The following is a 22,628-nucleotide window of genomic DNA, read 5'->3' as shown; positions in this document are numbered from 1 at the left end:
TATGTGTTTCTACTTTTGTAGAAACTACTTTATAAAAAAGATAAAAGCATTTCGTCCATTATTTTGTGGGACGTTCAGAGTTCAGACGACTATTTTTGTATATATGGTACGTCATAAGATGTCTCCATTGATTGGCTCTGATTCAAGGCTATGTAAACCAGGGTATATGTAAACGGTCACTGCTCGGTGGCCAATTGTGAGGCATCACAACTCTAGCTCAGCAGTCAGCGGTGTTGTCCACTTCTTTCTAGGGAAAGCCAGCCTGCAACCAGTCTGTACGTAAGAATGGTAGGGTGGGATTATGATAATACATTGCATGGGCATTGTGCATAGGTCTGAGGATTGGATGCTAGACAAGGCCCTAATATACTATGCTAGATCACTAGGTATCTGCAATCTCAGTGGATCTTGCAATCGACTTAGAAGTGCTGCCAAACTTGATGTGATTAAACTTATTGATATACACTGTGGTTAAACTCCTCCACTCACCTGTTCAACTCACCTGTTGGGGGTTCCCTGCCTTCCAGAGTACAGCATAGAGGATGTGCATAGGATACGTGAGGAAGGAACCCGCGAACGTAGGGCTCGCCCGGCGGAGACACCACAAGGGGGTGCTGCCAAGCCGGGAACAAGAGCCTGCATAGTGACAAACACGAATTTTGCTATAGTTTCATGATACATACAATAAAAGATCGTATACAATAATGCAAACACAAATTAGGGGAAACAGGTCAACGCAATAGCCATCACATATGATAAGAGAACAAGGCATCACCCATCGAGTCAGCCAACATGGCCTTGAACCTGCTCAGGTCGGATTCACCTACGACCTGGTCAGGGAGTGCGTTCCAAGCGGTGATACAACGCTTGCTGAAGGACCTGGTCCTGACATCAGTTTGTGCTCGAGTGTGGCGGATTTTGAACATGTGGCCTCTGGTACTAGACGAGGGATCAAGTTCGAACATGGTAGTGGCATCTATACAACACTTTGCGTGGAAAATCTTCCAATATTGAATCAGATCGGCACGTAGAAGTCTGCCCTGGACCGAGTACTGGTTCAGAGCCCTAAGCCGGGATTTATAATCAAGCTCTCCCATGCCTAAGATCTTTTTAGTCCAACGGCGTTGAACAGATTCGAGGAGGCGCACGTCCCCTATATACGCAGTGTGCCATACACATGAGCAGTATTCCATGATGGGTCTTACATGAGTGTTGAATAAAGTGAGCATGAAATCAGGGGATCTGCAGACAGTTGACCTTAACAAGTTTTGGGTAAGGCCAGCAGCCTTTTGCACTGTCAAAGCCACATGCTGGTGAAACTTTAGGTCAGAATCAATAAGAACCCCGAGATCAGTGTGGGATTTCACGACCTGAATCGATGTTTGGTCTAAGTGATAGGACGGGGGAGGTAGGACATGGGACCTTCTTTGAAAGCGGATGACCACACATTTTTTCAGATTTAAGTAGAGACACCAGGACTCTGCCGTGCGTTGTAGCATCGTTATGTCCTTCTGACAAGCCTGTGAATCACGACAGTAGTTAGCTGGACTGTCGTGGCGTATTGTCATGTAGATCTTCAGGTCATCTGCAAATATTTTATACTGACAGAGGAGGTTACTTGCGACATGGTTGACGAAAATAAGAAAAAGAATTGGTCCGAGGACAGAACCCTGGGGTACGCCACTCGAGACGTTGCGCTGGCTGCTTGTCTTTCCCTTTACCTGGACTGACATGCGGCGACCAACAAGAAAGTCCTCGATCCAGCGGATGAGGGGGGTATTGATCCCTAGCAAATGTAACTTGGTGAGCAGAATAGGGTGAGATACTACGTCGAAGGCCTTGGAGAAGTCAAACATGATGACGTCAACGGTGTCGCCCCTGTCAAGGTGTCTGGAAACGTCATCGTAAACCAGCAGTAGTTGGTCCATGGTTGAGCGACCTGCACGAAACCCGAATTGGTGGTCAGACAAGATATTGTTGCTCTCGAGGTAGTCTGTCAGGTGGCGGGCGATTATTCGCTCTAGACACTTGCATGTTACTGAGGTCAGGCTAATAGGGCGATAATTAAGGGCTTGGTACCTTGAGCCTTTTTTGAAAATTGGCACAACTACCGACGATTACACAACTCCAACGTTTGTTATATCAGATTCACCTGGACAATGTGTACTGTGCTATAGTTGTGTAAATGCCATGCTCCATGATCCATATGCTCTCTGGGAACTGGAAGGATCTGTAGTATAACATTGTTCAAAGGGCTGGTGAAAGGTGATGTTTTGATGCAGCTTCAACTTCTGTCCTTTTTCAGGATCCCAATATTGAAATTTTATTGGAATTTTCATTGAAAGAGAAATGGCTGGATGCTCTGGGGAGGAAACTGATGAATTTCAAAGTGTCTTTGGCAGTAGTGACTTTCAGCTTACTCCAGAATTAAGAAAAAAGGCAGAAGAAGAGCTTCAAGAGAAAGAAGAGTGGCGGGAACGAGACATTGCAGCACTGAGAGACCTTGTTGCTGGTATGTTTGTTGGTCTTGCTGTGTATGGCTGTAAGATAATCTCCCATATTCTCTGTCAGTCCACATCTTGGACTTGCCTAGAGTCCTAGACTACCTATGTTTGGATGTTCCCCTTATTCATTGTTTGCTGTTGTTCATCTTGTACCTAGCTTTTAAATTCAGCTTCCATATCTTCAGTCTTTACCCCAGTGCAGCAAAGTTGCTGTCACATGGATGACCTAAACTTGCATACACATTGATGGAGAGTACCTGAGACTTCCATTTTTAGTGCCCTGTTTGTCAACTCTCCAACCATGGTTCATTGAATTATCTCAAATGCACTTGGTGCCACCCTTCTATGCTGTTTGCAGATGATGCTGACTTGAACTCAAGAATGGATGATGAATTTCTGCTCAGATTTCTTCGTGCTAGGAAGTTTGACTATGATAGCAGCTTTCAGATGGTAAGTTATTGCTCGCCAAATGCACTTTTTTGTGCATGGGAATTTCGTTAGGTATTTTAGTAATATGCTTTTGTGTTTCGATTATACTGCTAATTGAGCAGTTATTGAGAGCACCTTCCATATTATTTTGGTGTACGTACAGTCACAAATTGCTCTGAGGTGAAAGTATTTACACAAAGTACCTATACCTACTGTAAAGTGTATGAGACCCACTAATGGGATAACTGATCTCCTTGTATCCATCTGCTCCATTCCAGCAGCTCTGCCTCTGTCCTCGACCCTGCTCGTCCTGTGGCCACTCCAGACAGCACATCCCTCTCAGCTCACCACCTCCTCCGACCTCCGTCTCCGGCTACCGTCTCGACCTCAGTCAGAGCTCTGATTATGTCCGACCGAGTGTCCTCTGACGGTCGGTGCTGTCTGTGGTCGGACGGTGCAGCTGCAGCAGTACTACTGGACGCGCGCCCGCCACCAGCACCTGTTCGACCGGCTGCTGCCGTCCACCCAGGAGCGCGTGCTGCGCCACGGCCTGCAGATGGTGCTGCCGCAGCGCGACCCCAACGGCTGCCGCGTGTTCGTCTTCCGCCCCGGTGAGCGGCCGCCGCCGGGCGAGGGTGGCCGGTTCGGGAAGACGGGGGGAGGGAGTCTTGGTGTGCCATTGTGCGAGGACTGAGACGGTTGCATTTATATTTGCTTCCATTCTTATTAGAAATGTTGCTATGCTATTCTAGGTTGAAATGCTGCTCGAACCAAAGGCTTAATTATTTATTGGTGACCTTTCATTGTTGGATGTCCATGTTTGCTTCTTATGTGTCGAGACGTCATTTTTCATCGGGTTTATATCGCTCTCACCAAAGACCAGCCGTCTCTGTGGGGTCACGAATTCACGATGGTTTACTATCGCACTCGTTCCTTGGCTGACAGATCTGTGATACAGCTTTCCAAGATAAATCCCTTGCATAACTCCGTCAATTCAACTGTTAGCGTGTCATTACGTAGCCTGTTGGTGCCTGCTGGCCTATGAAATGCATGCACACAGCATGGTTCTCCCTCTCCCTCTACCTCTCTCCCTCTCTTCTGACCCCCCTCTCTCCCCCTCCCTTCCCACCAGGCGCCTGGGATCCGAGCGCGGTGACGATGGACGACATCTTTATCTCGAACGTACTGCTTCTGGAGCACATGGCGCGGGAGCAGGCCACTCAGGTCAGTCGTCTGATGTGAAAGTAGGTGTGGTTCTATTCGTTTGACACACCAGCAGCAAGGCCAGCTCGGCGATTCTACATCGAGTTCTTTTTTTGCAATTTGCTCTTCTGATAACTATAAACTAAGAGCGCTGAACCTGTGCTTGAGGAGCGCAGAGTGCGCAGAGGAAACGTGTTTGACGGAATAGGATCTCCAGATGGATGGACGGCCGCTGCCTCCTCCCCGAGAGTGCTAGTCCGTCTCCGCTCCCCACGGAGAGTATTGGGACTGAACCGTCTCCCCCAGAGAACGCTGGAACCGTCCCGTCTTCCCCAGAGAACGCTGGGACCGTCCCGTCTCCTGTGTGCGTCTCGTTGGCTGTTCGCCGGCGGCCGGTCCGACTCGAGAGTGTTATAAATCACGAACTGCGCGTGTGCCGCGCCGGCCGACCCTTGGACCTAACCGCTCCCGAATGTTTGATAGCAATCGGCGCTCGCCGTATATCCACGGCGGCCGAAAAAAAAAACGATTGGCGTCGCTGGCTACCTCGGTAACGGCAAAATGCGGGCGTCACTAGCCGCATTTTTAGACTTACGGCTGCGAATCTGAGCTTGGTTTGTTGAACTGGCTTTGACATTGTGATGGATAGGGGTCATGCCATTTCCTTCCTACATTGGGATATGAACCAGAAAATGACATTTGGGGAAACTGGAGACTTAACCCGCGACCTGGTGGGGGGGGGGCTATTTTTTGCCCCCCCTCCAGACTTTTCGATATATCTCCAGAACCACTGCGCCGATCGTCACCAAACTTTCAGTACCCTCCCGGACATCAATTTTACACATTGTGACCTAAAATTTTTCCAAAGGCTATGATAGGTTGGCCGGAAATGACGTCAGAGTGACGTCATGTTCTGCCGTTTTCGACCCAAAAAAGGGTTTCGCGGGAAGAGCTGTCAGGCCTATAGCTTTGCAAATACAGAAAAATGATACAGACATAAAAGCTGTAGAATGGACAGGGCTACAAAACTGCTATCTCGGTTTTTTGAAATTTTTGGATTTTGACCCCGAAAATTCAAAAAATAGATTTTTTGAATATAATAGCCAAAAAATCCAAAAAGTTTTTTGAATTTCGAAAAAACCGGAATATATGTGATATTCCTTACCGCCTTCTATCTACATACCAAATTTGAGATCGATACCTCTTTTTTTTGGCCAAGTTATAGCGAAAAAACTGTTCAAAATTGATGACGTCAAATTTTCAAACTCAATTTTCAGCAATTCTAGACCTCGTAGCGCAAAACAAAGACCACCATTAGACTCCCCGTGACGAGCTGCATCGAATCAATACCCATTTTATGCAAAAATATCAACTTTGAAATTTGACCTTTTTTGACCTGACCTTGACCTGACCTCCACCAGAAAGTGACCTAAACCGTACCTGATGGTCTTATAACCAACACCATTGAGTTGGAAATGAAAAACTGGCCATAAAACATGCATTGCATAACCTTAGTAAAGTTGGGTTCATGTGGTGACCCTTGGTGACCTTTGGTGACCTGACCTGTGACCTGACCTGGTATGACCAGTGACCTCTAACAGCAACATATCTACTAGGCAACTGACGCCCTATCGCTGATTCCCGACAAAATGCGTTTTCCTCGGTGTTATAGCGCATTCCCTAGAAGACCCGTGAACGGTGAAACATTTCATCTTTGACCTGACCTGTGACGTCATCGGTGACCCCGAGGTCAATAAAATTTGGTTTCCCTTGGCAAATTTGACAGGCCTTTCGAACGCTGTTTGAATTTTTCGGATCCGTCCAGTAGTTTCGGAGATACGAGGGGGGGGGGGCAAAAAATAGCCCCCCCCCCACCAGGTCGCGTTATAAACAGACCCCACCAGGGCGCGGGTTAAATCAGACGTGTCATGCCCGGCAGTTAGGTATGTAACTGAAGACCTCACGTACTTCAGATAGAGCGGGGTTATGGGGGAGGGCTGATTGAGCTGATGTGTTGAAGTGGGATAGGCACCCACTCTAGGGTGTCACTGTGTGTATCAGAAGAGCTTTGTAGGCGCACGAATCTGTCTATGAGTTCCCACACGCGCGTAGCCCTTCTGATAACGCCCGATTCTCACCTTGCCGTGCTATCAGGGACGAAGTTAGCTGCAGTTAATTCGGTACGGGCGGGTTTCTCACAAACCTCTCATGTCGTACGCTGAAACACTTCGAACGGTTTGTTATGTCAGATTTCGACGGACTGATGTATCAACTGTCAGCAGTGCTTGGTATAACTTAGCACGCTGTGTGTAACTTGTCTCGCCCGTTACCCGTCCACTGTCACGTGTATCCCCCACTTATCCGCCGATGTGCAGGTGATTTGAAGTACGGTGGTTTGTCTCGCTCTCGCTCCAGGTGTGCGGCGTCGTGGCCATCCAGGACTTCACCGGGTTCGGGTTCCACCAGATGAAACACTTCACCACCGAGCACATCAGGAGGATGATCTCTATTCTGCAGGTAAGGGCCGAGAAAACGGCGCATACGCTGCGCAGTCTGGTTTGATTGTTTTGTTCGATTAGCTATGGCAATTTTACCCGATTACTTGGTTTTCGAGGGTAAATCGGTACCTTGTCGACAGCTGACATCTGGCGCTAGTCTATAAACGGGTCAAACACTCTTCAAAGTTGGGGACAAATATCTCAGCTAAGCGCAGAAAGCTGCCATTGTCCGCTCCCGGGCCGCCTCTCGGCGCTGTGAACGCTGGCGACCTCTGTGGGTTTTGTTCAGAACTTCTCGGTTACCGCCGCCACCAACCGTCGGACGCTCGTCACGCGGAGACCACCTGGAAGGTGGCGCCACTCACACAGGCGTTTTGGCATCGCTGGGACCCTGTCCCGTCATAAACAGAGCGATCTGTTGACTAGTGGCGTCTTCGGGAAAAAAATCCTTGTAGAATCACCGACTGTTTATAATTGCTTTCCACAAAAATGTGTTTTATCGCAACTTCAGTTGTTGCATATGGGTTGTGCTGAACTGGGGTCGCGCTGTTTCCGCAAATCCTGCCGCACCATGCATCGGTCACGTGGGACTTTTTTACGGAGTGTTGCGGTTGTTGTTTTTAAGTTCCATTTTAAAGTGCTATAACGAAAAGTAAAATTGCTGCATTTGACATCGGACGTGCATTTACTGCCTTACAAGGTTTTGGATAAGGCAGCTTTTAGAACTCGTCAACAACGCTGCTTTTTATGCCACAAGTTTTTTATCGTTGGATGTTCGAAAAGATCTGCGATGATAATAATTGGCGGCGCCTGGCCGGTGTTCAGTCACACGACTCCTTTAATGGTATTTTTTTGTGTGCTCTATCACAGTCACGTGGTTATCGTTCCTCGTTTCCATTCTAGCTCGTTATTCTAGCGGTTTCCAATATTTTAAAGATGCTGACATTTGTTACGAATGACAGTCCTTTAACACATTTTTTTGTCGTGTATTTTTTGGTGTGAGTGAACTCGGCGTCATTTGTATCTTTTTTTCGTCTACCTTTTGAGATTCACAGCTATTGCTGAACTTCTTAATCCTCAAGCAATTATGCCTTAGTTAAGTGACTTGACGCGCTTTTTCCAATTATTGCCATTAGGTACTGCATGCTTTCTCACTACCCGTGTTGCGACGAAAAGCCCAGCAATACGAGCGAGCCAACATTTCGTTTGAGCTCCTCCCGACCCAGCCTCGGATCGTTTATCGACACATCTGATGAGCCTGTGACGTCAGCCGTGACGTCAGAGCGCTGAGGGCGGTCCCGTCCAGATGACTATCCCGTGACATGAGAAATTAAGTGTGTTAAGTGCCCGTTAACTTGGACTCGGAGATGAGGGTCTGGCTTACCCCGCGATATGCTGTGATCCCGATACGTTCAATATTCGGCTGCCGAGGCGGAGTAATTGGGTGGCCATTAAATGATACTGAAACAACAGTTATTTCTAACACGGATCTAGCGACAGGCGTATTCGAATTTTCGTCCACATGTATCGGCTCGGTTATACTTTTTTGTTTGGATGTGACAAAAAGTGGTCGGCTTCGAAATCCCTAGTAGAGGTGCCAAAATTTGGACCCGAGGACCCGGTCCAAAGAACCAGTCTGGACTCATATGGGTCCAGACCGGTTCCTAGAAATTTTCTGACGGGTTCAACCGGGTCCTACCATAAACTATACATCTTGCACACTACACATTATTGCAAAATATGAAGTGAATGTTTCTTTGCACACAGTAGCTCATGATAATTCCCAGTGGGAAAAAGGCTGTTTTACATGATGCAAATAATTATACCTACAAGTAGTTTCTATTAACACGCGCACCGACGGGGGGGGCGGATATCCGCCCCCCCCCCTGAGGTTTTTCGCAAATAGCGGGAAAACCGCGGCGCACGCGCCCGAAATTTGGTACGACTATTCCCTCATCAATTTTACACATGGTGTGCAAGTTTGAACCTCCTAACTTTAAAGGTCAGGTCACCAGGTCACTTTGAATGACCCAACCTCAAGTCACTTTTTTGCAACTTTGTCACCGTGCCAGAGCTACAGTAGATGTCGGAGGCCTTTGAAAGTCGCAGGATGTTATAAGGTCATTAGTAGCTACAATTTGTATATCTCGGAATTTTGATATCGGTGACCTAAGGTCAGGTCAATTTCGCGACCTCCCCATTATAAGTCAATGGGGAAAAATCAACTCCCTGTTTTTACCACTAAAACGGGTCGGAATGGCCCCATATACCATACATGACTTCATATACGATCAACCTTCACTACCTTGAGGTCTGTTTTGCTGTTGGGCAGCTGTAAGGTCATGTGACGTCATCAAAGGTCACCAGCGGTTTTTTGCCAATAACTCCGTACAGGAACAAGATACAGCCGCGCGGATGGTCTCATTGTGTTCAGCTCGTCAAGACGCATCGAATGATATACATGATGACCTCGAGGTCACGTGACCTGAGGTCAACCTTTGACCTTGACCTTTCGAGGTCAACATATATATCATTCGATGCGGATTGACGAGAGGATCACGATGATGCCCTTAGTTTGTTCCTATCTTGACTAATTCGAAAGTTATTCGAGAAAAACTCTCCATATCTAGCGCCGCCATTTTGACTTTTTCGACCCCTGTGACGTCATCTTTGACCTGACCTGAAAATGACCTTAGTAAAAATTGTAGACCTTGACCGTGCGTATCCGATGCCGTTTACTGCTTGTCGCTATCTTGCTCCGTTCTGGAGATCTCAGGGGGGGGGGGTCATCCGCCTCCCCCCCGTCGGTACGAAGTTGGCGCAGACCCCCGTCGGTGCGCGGGTTAATTGACTTTTGGGGAACGGGTCCAACTGGTTCCGATTCCAACTTAGACCGGGTCCGACTGGTTCCAAAAATGTCCAGTCGGGCCTGGTTCCCAAATTTTTCATCTTTTGCCACCTCTAATCCCTAGATCATTTTGCTTCGTAGGTATCACACAAAGTCATCTATTACTTATGGAGAAAGAACCGAGTCTTAAAAGCTATTTATAGTCACCGTGTTAAAAGCTAGAGAAAAATGAACCTCTCTCTCTCTCTCTCTCTCTCTCTCTCTCTCTCTCTCTCTCTCTCTCTCTCTCTCTCTCTCTCTCTCTCTCTCTCTCTCTCTCTCTCTCTCTCTCTCTCTCTCTCTCTCTCTCTCTCTCTCTCTCTCTCTCTCTCTCTCTCTCTCTCTCTCCGTCTCTTTCCCCAATCCCTCGCTCCCACATCCCCGCAGTAGGAAGGTGCACGCTATTGTTATGACCGCCGCACGCAATTTCGTGCCCCTGTCCCACAAGCCGTCAATGCGTACTTAATCCCCGGGTGACAACTGCCGCTCTCGTTGTCGGTGCTGAGAGCCGGCGGCAGCAGCGAGCCGTGCGTGGCCGGATGGCCGTTTCACCGGCGTGTCATTAGCATTTAATCTCGGTATCTGAGTCGGTCCGGCCGCGGTCCGTTTCCGAGGAGCCTGTCGGCCGGCGCGGTGCATCTCAGCGGTCTCCGGCCGGTGCGCCAGTGCGCCGGGCCGTCGTTTTTAGCCGCCTCTCGCTGCCGCGGACGGCGACGGCTCCAATAAACACACGGCTCGATTACGATCGCGGCCGAGTGGTCGGCGCGGAATGCGTGTGTGATGCCGCGCTGTCGAGGGCCCGGGCACCACGCCCTGGGAGCGGAGAGAGGGCGGCCGTGTCGGGTCACCACGCCCGAGGACCGGGGAGGGGGGGGGGGGCGGCTGTGTCCGGCCACCACGCCCGGGGACCGGGGAGGGGGGGGGGGCGGCTGTGTCCGGTCACCACGCCTTGGGACTAGGGGAGCTGAGAGGGCGCTATGACCTGGGGAGAGGGCGGCTCCCGTCATCCCGGCTAAAGCTAAAATGCTGGGAAGCATATGGCAACAACCTATATCGGAGGGACTGTTTGCGAATTAGTGAAAAACAGCTTCGGTCAGTCGGTGATCTTGTATTAGCTGGCCTTCTTTTTGATGGTGTTGGTGTAGATTAAAGAATGACATCCTATTACATTTATTATTATTTTCTCAGCAGGACTCGGACTCATGTTACATCTACCCGTCCAACCTTCATAAGTACCTCGGTCGGATAAGCCACCGAGTGTCTGTGTAATTTCACCAACCTGTCCGCCAATCGTCAGTCGATCTGTCGCCCGCGGAGTGACCGGTGGCTATCATCTCATCCCGGCGGCATATGGATTTGGTAAAAACTAGGAGCGATTGTGGGAGCTCCCATCCTCCCGGCAGCGCGCCTGTCTGTCGGTAATTCACCTCCCTGTGGAGGTGGCCATAGCCGGACGTCAGCCCGCCGTATTTGGATGTCAGTCTGTGGATTCCTTTTCGCTCATTGCTGGTGTTAGCGGTGGATGACGCGCACATTTGGCTCGGACGTCACGCGCGCGATGCGTGCCGTCGTTTTGTCCGTAGAGGGCCGCCCGCCCGCGGCGTAATGGTTGTATCCGTGTGGTAGCCCGGCCCGGTACGGATGCACCGACCACACGTCTGGAAGCGCCGGCGAACTGGCGGAGAGCCGTGAAGTAGTCCGTACCTCGTGACAACGCCGCCTGATTTCATTTCGACGAGTTAAAGGAAAAGGGCCACCTTTAACATGGGGATTGAAACTGAGATAGCCATCTTGTAGCCCGTGTCCGAAAACCTATGTGTTTACCTCCTTACGGCCGATTTCGGCCTCCATTCGTAGTTATCGGCAATTTTAAAAGAAAATACGCCAGGAATGCGTCCTTATCCCAGGAATGCGTTCTTATCCGACAATACAGCCACCCGCGGCGAGGCTTTGGTTTTTTACCAATCAGCTCCAACCAGCTCAGCTTTAACCAATCAGCTTATCTGACACAATCCGACGAGTCTGTCTTCTGAACGCTGATTGGCTTGAGTGTGACGTCATCGCTATGCCATCATACAGTAGGTGCCGTAGAGAGTATCAACATAGTACCAATATGTTAAATAGTTTTAAATACTTTTTCGCGAATTGTGCACTTCTGGCACCAGTTTTAAAAAGAAAATGAAAAATAATAATGTCAAAATGAAAAACAACGATATCTTCATATTTCACGAAGGTGGCCCTTTTCCTTTAACCCGCGCCCTGCTGGGGGTCCTGGATTTCCACGCCCTGCTGGGGGGGGGGTGTTTGAACACCCCCCCTTCTAACTCGGCTCCTGGGCCACGTAGCGATACGCGGAAGGCGGCGTTCGAAAGAGCGTCAAAAATAATGAGGAAATCACTTCGGTCAATTTTTTGGTCAGGTCAAAGGTCAGGTCACCAGAGGTCATTGAAGGCAAATTTTCGCCGATTTCCAGGTCGAATGTCGAAAATTTCCAAGAAGCCAACGCATAACTCGGGAACCAATAGAGCTACAGCGCCGCGGAAAAGCGCATTCGATAGCCCTATTAACGCCCTTTCTGAGTAATCTTCTCAGATTTGACCTAACGTCAACGGTTTTGCCTGCAGGGGGCAAAAACTGCAAAAATAGCCGATTTTTTCGGAAACAGTTTTTCTGCAATAACTTTTGACCCAAGCATTGTACGAGCTTACTTTTACCGGCATCGTGTTCCTCTCGTCAAGACGCATCGAACGAACTATAATTTGACCTTGAAAGGTCAACTTGAAAATTTGACCTCAGGTCAAGGTCATGACCTGACCGGAAAGGGTCATGTTGCATATCAGTCGATCCGTATCGTCGAGCTGAACACATCTAAGGCGTTTTCATCGCTCTAGCATGCCTCTATCAAAAGTTATTTGCGAAAAACTGTTAGATACCATTCGTGACCTAAGATGACCTCAGGGCATAAACAGGGGTCACAGACACCATTTTCATGTTCATTGTGTCTAAACCACTTGTAATTCAGTGTTTGGGAGTGTTTATAATGTCTTTCGTCCAAAACAGGCGCATTTCAATTTTCTCCCATTGACTTATAATGGTGAGGTCGCAAAATTGACCTGACCTTAGGTCATCGATATCAAAATTCTGAGATATACATTTTGTACATGCTAATGCTCTTAGCAATCGCTGAAAGTTTCAAAGCGATCGGTCACTCGGTGTAGCTATGACAGACATTGAAACTTTTTATGAGGTGAGGTCACTTCGAGTGACCTGGTGACCTGACCTTGAATGACCTTGGTCTGAAATTTTCACAACATGTGTAGAATTGATGTATGATAAGGTGTACCAAAAACGGCGGCGCTCCGCGCCGCCGTTTTTGAGATATTCGCGAAAAACCACAGGGGGGGGGTGTTCAAACACCCCCCCCCCAGCAGGGCGCGGGTTAAGAAAGACGAAGGGTGGAACAAGACGATGGGGGCCAAATTGCATAGTCGGCTAGGCAGAAGACAGGTTCCGATTTCTTAAAAGAAACGCGCAGCACGTGGATATTAGCTGTTGAGTGTTGGGTCGTAAATGTACGTAGGGGAGAGTGGGGTAAGATGCCCAGGGTGGGAAAGACACCCCACCCCCTCTAGCGGGGAAACAAAGAATCGAACCTGGAAATTAATAATCTTAGCGTAAAGCGGAAGCCTGCCTTGTTAACTGCACAAAAATTTGCGAAGCTTAGTTGGGCAACGGCTGGCTGGTGATTGCATGTTTTTTATTTGCTGCTTTCAAAAAATATTTTGGCGTCAAAACATTGTAAATATCAAAGAAGGTAGATCATTTTTGCGTCCCTTACTATAGTCGTGATACATTAACATGCGTGTACTGTGTCCCAAACAGTTTGCTTCAGGGTGTAGTTTTATGGCTAACAAATTGTGCTGATTTAATGTTACTTCGGTACCTTGGGGTAAGATGCCCCCTGTCCTGATGGGGAAAGACGCCCCCTAAATCCGTAGGCTGTTCTTCAAGCAGCCCGTCAAATCATTTATTACATACTTGCGATGAGAGACAAAAGCCGATCTGGGACTATTGAGAGTCCGGTACGGTCGGGTGCTCCCCATGCCGGTCTCTCGGCCCACACAGCGACTTTTTGGGAGGCATCTGACTCTGAGAGCCCTCACGACGGCCTCTGTGGGCCCCATTATTGGTTCCAGGGCCCCTCACGACATCCTTTGAGGGCTCCCACGTTGGCTCCACGGGCCGCGCTGGCATCTGAGGTCCCCACGATGGGCTCGAGGGCCCTCAAGCATCATGAAGACCTATAAGGGCCCCACAGTGGTCTCCGAACGCCACCACGGAGGCTTGTTTGGCCACGCTGGACTATGATGGCCCTAACGATGACCTCTGAAGCCCCTTATGACTACTTTTGAGGGCCCTTACGATAACGTTTGGTGTCTACTACAGGCTCGAAGGGACTACTGATTCGTTCAGGCGATTCACGTGCCTATTTATGTCACTTATAATGCAGGGGACATCTCACCCAGCGCCAGGGGGCGTCTTTTCCACCCTGTGGGGTAAGATGCCCCCTTTCACTTCTTCAGGAAAATGCTTAATAGCAAAAAAAGTTATCATATTTCAGGCACGAAAGTGTGATATTTTTGGAGAAAAATGATGTCGGCTTCCGTTGAAACTTCAAGTTTTGGCTTCCCGATCGTCATTTTCGAATAATATATGACATAGTCAAACCCTGGGCATCTTTCCCCACTCTCCCCTACGCTTGTGTTGGGTATCACTGATTCATGGCTGAATTATAATGTTATAACTAATACTAGTGTTATTTATCCCTCGCCGGACCTATTGGTTTTCTACATTACGCGCCGGCCGAGGGGGGGGGGCGGGTACGACCCCCCCCCCCGCCGTTTCGCCCCTGGTGGAGCTAGCGCGTCGCGGAAAAAACGAGCGTGTCCGCCGTTACGAGACGCAGAGATTGGTACCCGATTTTAAGGTCCTAGGTCAACCGGTGACCTCTGAGGTCAGGTCAAGTGCCCCAAGGTACGGTTCAGTTTTTGGTGAATAACTTCGCACAAAACGGCCGCAGAGCGCCGATTTTGGCAGCATCGTGTTCGCCTCGCACAGGCGCGTCGAATGATATACTTTTTGTCCGGGTCAGGTCAACTTGGGGTGTTGACCTCAGGTCAAGGTCAGGTCAGCACCCCCAGGTCACGAAGCTGGTCGAAAGAGGTCATGTCGCATATCATTCGATTCGGCAGGCCTTCCTGAGTCCATTGGTGGCTTTCCCGACTCGCTAGCTCAATTTGATCAAGAGTTATTGACGAAAAACTAATATGACCTTGATGACGTCATAAATGACGTCACGGAAGGTCAACATTGCAAAAGTGACGCATCTAACCTTGCAAGGAGTGCATCAAATCACGATTCTGTGTGCTTGAGATAGTTGGAGATCGTTCCCGGCGCCAGAATAGCAGTTTTCATTTTTCCCCATTGACTTATAATGGTGAGGTCACGAAAATGACCTGACCTCATATGACCTTTAGGAAAAATCCGAGATATACAAGTTGTGGGACTCATAATGGATACTAGATCCTGCAAGTTTCATTTCCCTGTGACATCTCCTCTGGCAGTGAGGGCGTTGCGAAGTTGCGACATCTGAAGACAGTGCAGAGGTTCACTTATGACGTCATATGTCAGTGACCTGACCTGACCCAAAAATGCGGTTGGTGTCAAAAGATCCGGCTTGGATCAAAGGTCAGGTATGCCAAGTTTCAGCTCTCTATCGCCAGCGTGTTCGGAGCTATCGCGAAAAAACCCTATGGGGGGGGGGGGCGGCACCCGCCCCCCCCCCCTCCCTCGGCCGGCGAGGGTTATGACACTACGGCTCAAGGATTTTAGTTGACAGTTAACATATGTAGAAGTTCGGGGCCTAGAGGCCCCTAGAGTTGTTACTAATGAGATAGTATTTGGACGGCGCCACCTAGTTGCAAACGGTGTTACTTCTGGTCCGAAGAGTGCATCCGATGTCTCGAGATGATATCCAGTACGAAGGGTATCGAGGGAAACTCGGTCACACGAATAATGACGCACAAGTGTCCTCGCATGCGTAGACACACCCTGGCAGGTCCAGCCGAGCACGATAAGACGTGTATCGCTGTGCCCACTGCCTCAGTTGCGTGCGCACGCTATGAACTCCGATATCATGGCGATCGGTCGTAAGGTTTCTCAATTTGATCCCGGATGAAGATAGAGCCGCTAAACGTCCGAGTCACATAAATCGTTAACTGGACACATTTAACACTTTCCTGTCTGGAATGTGTTTACCCTACCATTTTCAGCTACACATCTTCTGTAACTAAGCGGCCACATCTTGCCCATTCACTACCAGCGTAAGGCAGCGCACGCGCGGGCGATAAACCACCCGGGGCGGCGGCCGTTTTCTCTCCGGGGACGTGTGTAGTGCGGCACCTCTCCGCCGCGGGGATGGATCTGCTGGCCGGCGGCCGCTGCTGTTTGCTGCATCGTGCCGCGGCGTGATAACGGGGTCACCAGTGGGCCGCCGTGATGCATTGGTGTGTGCCCACCGGGCACCGCCCCGAGATTTACTGGGATGTTGGTGGTGCTCCGGCCGTTTTTATGCAGACAGAGGACTTTCTACATTGCTCGTGAAAGGACGAAATCTGATGTTAATCAACATATAGCAACCATCGTTTCCGTTTACCGACGTGAGATTTCATCGAGTAACACTGATATTGTCGCTGAGCTATCCGCCGGCAGGACCATTTTCAAACTCCCACGATTGCTGCTCTCTGTTATTCTCACGGTTTGCTTGTTTAATGGAAAGCCGATGGAATCGGCATTCAGCTGGCATCCCAGAAATATGACGGGCCCGTGGAAATATGAAAGGTACCAAAATAGCTGATATAGTCCGTTACATTCCTCACACGTCTGGACGGGCTGGTGGTGGCGGCAGCCGGTCCATTGTCCCAGCACCCTCGGCAGCCGGTCCATTGTCCCAGCACCCTCGGCAGCCGGTCCATTGTCCCAGCACCCTCGGCAGCCGGTCCCAGCACCCTCGGTACTCGGTAGTCTGTCCAGTGTCCAAGCGCCCCCGGCAGTCTGTCCCAGCACCCTCGGCAGTTTGCTCAAGCACCCTCGACAGCCTGTCCATTGTCCCAGCACCCTCGGCAGCCTGCCCCAGCGGCCAGCACCCAAAGTAGCCTGTCCAAGCACCCCCGGCAGTCTGTCCCAGCACCCACAGCAGCCTGCCCCAGGCCCAGCACCCCCGGCAGTCTGACCAATGTCCCAGCACCCCCGGCAGCCTGTCCCAGCACCCTCGGCAGCCTGTCCCGGCACCCACAGCAGCCTGACCAATGTCCCAGCACCCTCGGTAGCCTGTCCCAGCACCCTCGGCAGTCAAACCCAGCACCCCCGGTATCGTGTGACTGCCGAGCCGGCTGCTGAGGATGGTGGCCTTGTATTAGGGGCAGAGGCGGTCCGTCGCTCACCGGACACACATGCATGAAGGAGTGAATGAATACAGTGGCGACAGAGCCCGGAATGTGACTGAGATGAAAGAACTCGGCTCTACCCTAATGTCAACGTTGACGGACTCGCTACTAAATATTCGGAATAGGAACCATTCCCCCACCCAAAAAAAGTGTGAAAGTTTGCTAGTCAAAATTGTAACTACTAATTGGCTGGCTTGGAATTAAGATTCCTCACAGTCACGTCTATTGTGGCAGCTCTTCCCTCTGCCGATGTTACGTATTTTGTGACATAGCAGCCAGCTGTTTTGATAAATGATGACTCAAAGTATTCCAAAATCCATATGGTCTTCTTTGCTGGTAATGTAGTTCTGCGCATCATTTCCTTCGGGAAACCACTCCTGTCTCCTACATTTCACTTAGCCATTCAGGAAGTCTAGCTTTTTACAGAGATTTCGATAGATAAGTGGTCCTTTGGGGAACATTACACATCAGACTTTGACCCTTATGATGGTGTTATGGCATGTTGGTACGATTACTACATAGTGTCAGCTACCTCTTTCTGTATTTTGACGGCGGTTCCTCCTTTTGCAGGGAAGCTTTCCGCTTCGGTTCAAGGGCTTTCACTTTGTATTTGAGCCGAGGGTGTTCTACTGGGCCTTTGCAGCTGTGAAGCCCTTCCTGAGCAAAAAGCTGGCCGACCGGGTAAGTGTTTACGGCGCCGCGTACCCTGTCATGGTTCAATGGATAAGATGGTACGGCTGTATTACCACCTCAGTACCTTCAATGTCGTCCTCGTCCCACCCACCCCTTGGTCAGATTGTATCGGGACATGGCAAGTTGTGAATCGACGTCTACATACAACTCTTCCTCTTTTTACTTATTTTTTGTCTGTATGACATCTGTACTTTCTTCTCGTATTTTTATCGCGGGGCTTATTTGTTTTGGCAGTTGCTCATGCTCTTCTGTCGTTTTAACCCTGGGATTATAATGTAATGTGACACCATTAACGTGTTTATTACCAAAGCCCTTTTGCTCTGTGTGATTTGGCGTTGGCAACAGCATTAATGCTTTCGTGGAAGGGATGCATATTGGTTAGATGATAAGATACGGACGTACCGCTAGCCCACATTGAATGCGGCCCGTCCGTTTTCCGATACGATCGGGCAGGTCGGTGCTCTGAAGAGTGACGGCAGCTCTCTTGGAGCTGCTTGCCCGCTGGTTTATTCACCCTTCACTGTGCCGACTGTTGCGAAACGCGTGCTCCCTTTGATTGGGATGCAAGACCGCGCTGGTGCGTCCCGCTCTTGCATTCAGTGGTACCGCAGGGCGTATGTTTAAAGCTCTAACTGCATTAGGAGGACATTTTCCACTTGATCACAGTGCAGATTTCTTGTTCGCTCGCTGGTGATTATTTTATTGGATGTAACTGGCTCAATACGGATATGGCGCACCGCTGCACGAGCGCGATGATACCATACCTTTTTTTCTTCCAATCGATTGTTTATTTGCTTTTCAATCAGCTGTTGACTTATGACTATTTCTAAAAGAATGTTTTCTTGTCTCCCCGAGCCGTTCGCGCTGTGTCTCTGCTGTTCGTGGTAACTCTGTGTCCCACCGTGTAAACCACGGGTCACCGCTGACACTGCGCGGTGTCTCTGCGTCGACAGCTGTACTTTCACGGCAGTAACCTGAAGTCGCTGCACGCGCACTTTCCGCGCGACTCGCTGCCGGCGGAGCTGGGCGGCTCGGCGCCGGGCTACGGCGGCGACGAGCTGGCGCGCCAGCTGCTCGACAGCGAACACTACTTCGCTGGTGAGTGCGGCCTCCCCCACTACCCCCCTGTAGCCGGAGACGGGCGGTGGATGCCGGCTGTACTCCGTCACTCATGGTATCCGCTCAGCTAAATTACTGCAGCTTGGGGCTGTTTTTTAGTTTGGTGGACACGAAACATTGCTTTTGCTCTCAGCCCACGCGAAGCACACCAATGGGGATGTTCGCGCTAAGAGTTCCGAAAGGTCTCGCCAGGTGGCAGCACGGTATGCTTTGGACACAACGCGCCGGCCGGGCCAGGGATAACACTGCGGGCGGCGACGGCGGCCGACGAGCCGCGAACGGAAACTGCGTTTCATGTCTTTTTCAGGTTCATCATGTTGCTAAAATGAGTAGCTACAGTTGATTTAGATACTAGGAAGACAATGAAGCGTGTGAAAGGCATACTACTACATCGTCATTGAGCGGAAGGAAAGGGAGCTGATCGAATGGTCACCAAAAGCTACGGAGTACGAAAGATACGATGTTATCACATATTTTAACTTACACAGTTGAAATTAAAAACCTTATTACATTCAGACATATATTCACACGCATGAAACAATCGATTTACAGCACACATTCCATGACAAGAACGCATACCTACCGTCTTAACCCTCGCCGGCACAGGCCATTTTGAGTCCTTCGACGGCACAAGGGGGGTACGATCCCCCCCTCGCGTTTGGCCCCTGATCGAGCTAGAGCTTCGCGGAAAAAACGAGCGTGTTCCCCGTCATGAGAGGAAGCCGATGATACCCAATTTTAAGGTCCTAGGTCATCGGGTGACCTTCCAGGTCAGGTCAATGACCCGAAAACCGGGAAAATCGGGACCTGTTAGAAAGTCGTAAGATGGGGCTGCTATGTGGTTTTCCGGGGTGCTGATCACGAATATCGTGTTAGTTTTGATCAGAGATGATGTCTTTAAGCATTTAGACCAGGTCGGGTCAGGTCAACCGGTAGGGGTTGTGACGGGTATTCGTAATACGTGTCAACCGCCTCGGACAGCTTCGTAACATGTTACGAAGGCACCAAAACTACTTCGTAAATGTTCAAATGGTTGCTAAATTCGAATTCAGCTCCAAAAACTAGCCTAGAAACATGTAAAACTCGGAAAAGTGAACCGAGGTCACCCGAGGTCACCAAAGGTCAATGACCTGACCTGACCTTCAGGTGACCTTGACACCCACCCTAATGCATGGGAGCAACATCAAATCACATGTTTGAACGTTTGAAACCACGAAAAGCTTGCAAACGCGCGGCTAATGCGAGCCGACATGCGTCGAACCGCGATTTCGGCCAAACATGGTCACAGGAAAGAGGTCACAGGTCAAAAGTCATTGGGGTCAGTGTCATGAAATTTTCAGGGTAGGTGTAAAATTGATAAATGCGAGGGTACTGAAAGTTTCGTCGCGATCGGCCGCTTTTTACGCAAGTTATTTGCGAAAAACCTTAGGGGGGTTGCATCAACCCCCCCCCCTGTGCCGGCGAGGGTTAAGTTGACCTCTAGCGCTCGTCACCGTCAGATAAGTCAATCACATCCCTGTAGTTTGCACAGACTATTGACTTCTTCATCCGGCATGCGTTCATTCTGTAATGATGGGCAACGAATCACCGGCGATTTCTGCGTGGCTCTATATGACATCCTCGTCCGTTCCCCGGGTCAATTGGTTCGGTGACTTTCAAATTATAGCAGAGCAAGCCCTTCCTCGGTCAGGCTTGATGGATCCACCGTCACTTTGCGCGGTACTTTTAAGACAGACTGTACCTTCTACCAACACGACTGACTGATCACAATCTGATGCGAAAGGGACAATATCTCGTCGGTCTATCAGTTAAAGTTAAATATTCAGCGACACAAGTGTGAAGGCTGCCTGGAAAACTTGCAACAAACTAAGTAAACTAAGCTTGGCTTGTAATGGGCACAAACTTGTAATAAAGAGGTACTTAATTAACAAATCCACAATGTTCTGTTCAGGCAAGTAGCCTTCACATATGAAGCATTGCTATGACTACTCTTCTAGAGCTGATTGATAGCTTTTGGAGGAAGGAGCTGAGTGGCTGAGCCCTGCCATTCACCTCTTATCACCTTCAACAATTGCTTAAGGCATGCAGTTCTCTATCACTAGAAAATATGTGACAATTTGCTGGCTCTCATTTGTGTATGATGCAACACGCTTTGCATCAGTGATACTATGACACAAAATGTTGAACACTAGCACAGGTTGCAATGTAGATCCAAGGTGTCCCAGAAGCCAGAGCAAAAATTGATCTGGCTTCTTAATCAACTTCATGATTGTGGCAAAACTCCACTGCTTGACTACACAGAGCACCAACTGTTTGCTCCTCTAAACTTTCACCAAAGGAAGTGTTGCTGATGTCATTTGTAGCAGCAGTGACACTGGTAACTTCAAATCACAGGATCTGGTAGCATCCATGCTCTTGAATCTGGATCTTATCAATACAGCATTGCACCTGTGAATAAATGAAAAATGGCATAAGATAGTAGGGAAAGATCTTGGCAAGCCATAATGAGATATATATGTTTAACATGCATGGATAAAAGGACATTATTTACTGAAGCAATTTGCAAAACATTGCAGTTTAAGCACAATTGAAATCTGATATGATGAACTGGATACAGTGACATCATCAAGACTCATGAACTTTACACAAAGTATTTGCAATTTTGAAATGCACTTTTATTGTAGTTACCTATACATATATTCTAGAAGGTGAAAAAACATTTTGCAAGAAAGGCTATCAGCTACTTCTGGATGATATACTGCAGTGCACGAGCTGTTCACCAACTCCTACCTGGTCTTTCAGTGAGATCCCTCTGTATGCACCCCAGAACTTCATCCGCAGGGCTGGTTCCTTCATACGCATTACGCAGGTCCTCTGCCTTCCTTGATTCCTCGGACTCCATCCTGACAACTCCGCACCAGAAGCATGATTGCACTGGGCACCTGCAACACCATGTAGGATGATCAATACTTGTAACAATTCATAAATAGTAGGTAGCTTAGTGTTCTATTACATTTACCTCATGGTTGCTGGTGTCAAAATAGATCCTGTTTGTCTTTTTCCATCATATTCATAACCTTTATCTTCATGCAATATCGTTGGTACCAGACAAAGTAGAACACTGCTAAAATGCTTGCAATGAATCTTATAAAAATGCATTGAATCTATATAATCATTCTCAGCAGCATGTATCATCTTTTAATGCCTTTCTCAAAGGGCAGGTCAATTTCCTATATTGATATGCCCATAATGATAACTTATACAGGTAAATTACTTCATATGGGCAATACATGATCCAACTTATTAGTTAAGCTAGACTATTTTATACTCTTAGTTATGCTCGCCATAAAAAAAAATGTCCGGAAACGTGTTACATCGATGGAATTACCGTTTGGAGTCGGTCTATCATCGGCTTCTCGCCTCTCTTCGGCTACGTCAATTGAAGCCTTTCTAAGTCTCCTGTCCTTTGTAAACTTGCCTTTCCATGTTTGTGACACTTGCTGGATATAAATTCACAACCCATCTGAGCAAAATTCAAATCAATTGCTATCAAATTCACCGAAATTCAAACTCGGACCGACACCGCACGGACTCCACACAGTGCAAAACACAGTGGCGCATTCGCCGCCACAGTTTCTGTGTCCAAAGAAGGCAGTGCTGCCACCTGGTGAGGAAATAAGCCGAACATCCCCATTGTGTTTTGAAATAATTGTCTGGCCATGTTGCCATTTGTTTATCAAAAGTGGTACGAGCTGTGCCGATGTAGGTCAGAAATACCATGCGACGCCAA

At 48.9% G+C, this 22,628-nt stretch overlaps 1 protein-coding gene and 1 long non-coding RNA gene across 4 annotated transcripts in view; one reads left to right on the top strand and one right to left on the bottom strand.

Moving 5' to 3' along the window:
• Positions 1-150: 150 nt before the first annotated feature.
• Positions 151-22,628, top strand: part of LOC122379147 (alpha-tocopherol transfer protein-like) — a 33,967-nt gene continuing 11,489 nt past the window's right edge. The window contains exons 1-8 of one of the 3 annotated variants that reach the window (XM_043361095.1): positions 151-275; positions 2,306-2,512; positions 2,863-2,954; positions 3,394-3,544; positions 4,066-4,157; positions 6,552-6,653; positions 17,597-17,707; positions 18,673-18,817. In XM_043361095.1, the coding sequence (XP_043217030.1) occupies positions 2,350-2,512; positions 2,863-2,954; positions 3,394-3,544; positions 4,066-4,157; positions 6,552-6,653; positions 17,597-17,707; positions 18,673-18,817 (856 nt within the window). In that variant the 5' untranslated portion in view covers positions 151-275; positions 2,306-2,349. Of the gene's footprint in view, positions 276-1,547; positions 1,581-2,146; positions 2,164-2,305; positions 2,513-2,862; positions 2,955-3,393; positions 3,545-4,065; positions 4,158-6,551; positions 6,654-17,596; positions 17,708-18,672; positions 18,818-22,628 lie in introns of those variants that run through there. The other 2 variants (XM_043361093.1, XM_043361094.1) reach the window with 2 other exon arrangements.
• Positions 20,669-22,382, bottom strand: LOC122379148. The gene is made up of 3 exons (XR_006256135.1): positions 22,227-22,382; positions 21,629-21,780; positions 20,669-21,286 (listed from the first exon to the last, which is right to left on the bottom strand). It is a non-coding gene; the product is annotated as an uncharacterized LOC122379148 (long non-coding RNA).

This window comes from Amphibalanus amphitrite, unplaced genomic scaffold, assembly GCF_019059575.1.
Source record: "Amphibalanus amphitrite isolate SeventyFive unplaced genomic scaffold, NRLGWU_Aamphi_draft 000072F_arrow, whole genome shotgun sequence".
Taxonomy (NCBI): Eukaryota; Metazoa; Arthropoda; class Thecostraca; order Balanomorpha; family Balanidae; genus Amphibalanus; species Amphibalanus amphitrite.
Note: the sequence above shows the minus strand (reverse complement) of the source record. Positions and strands in the feature narration are given on the sequence as shown.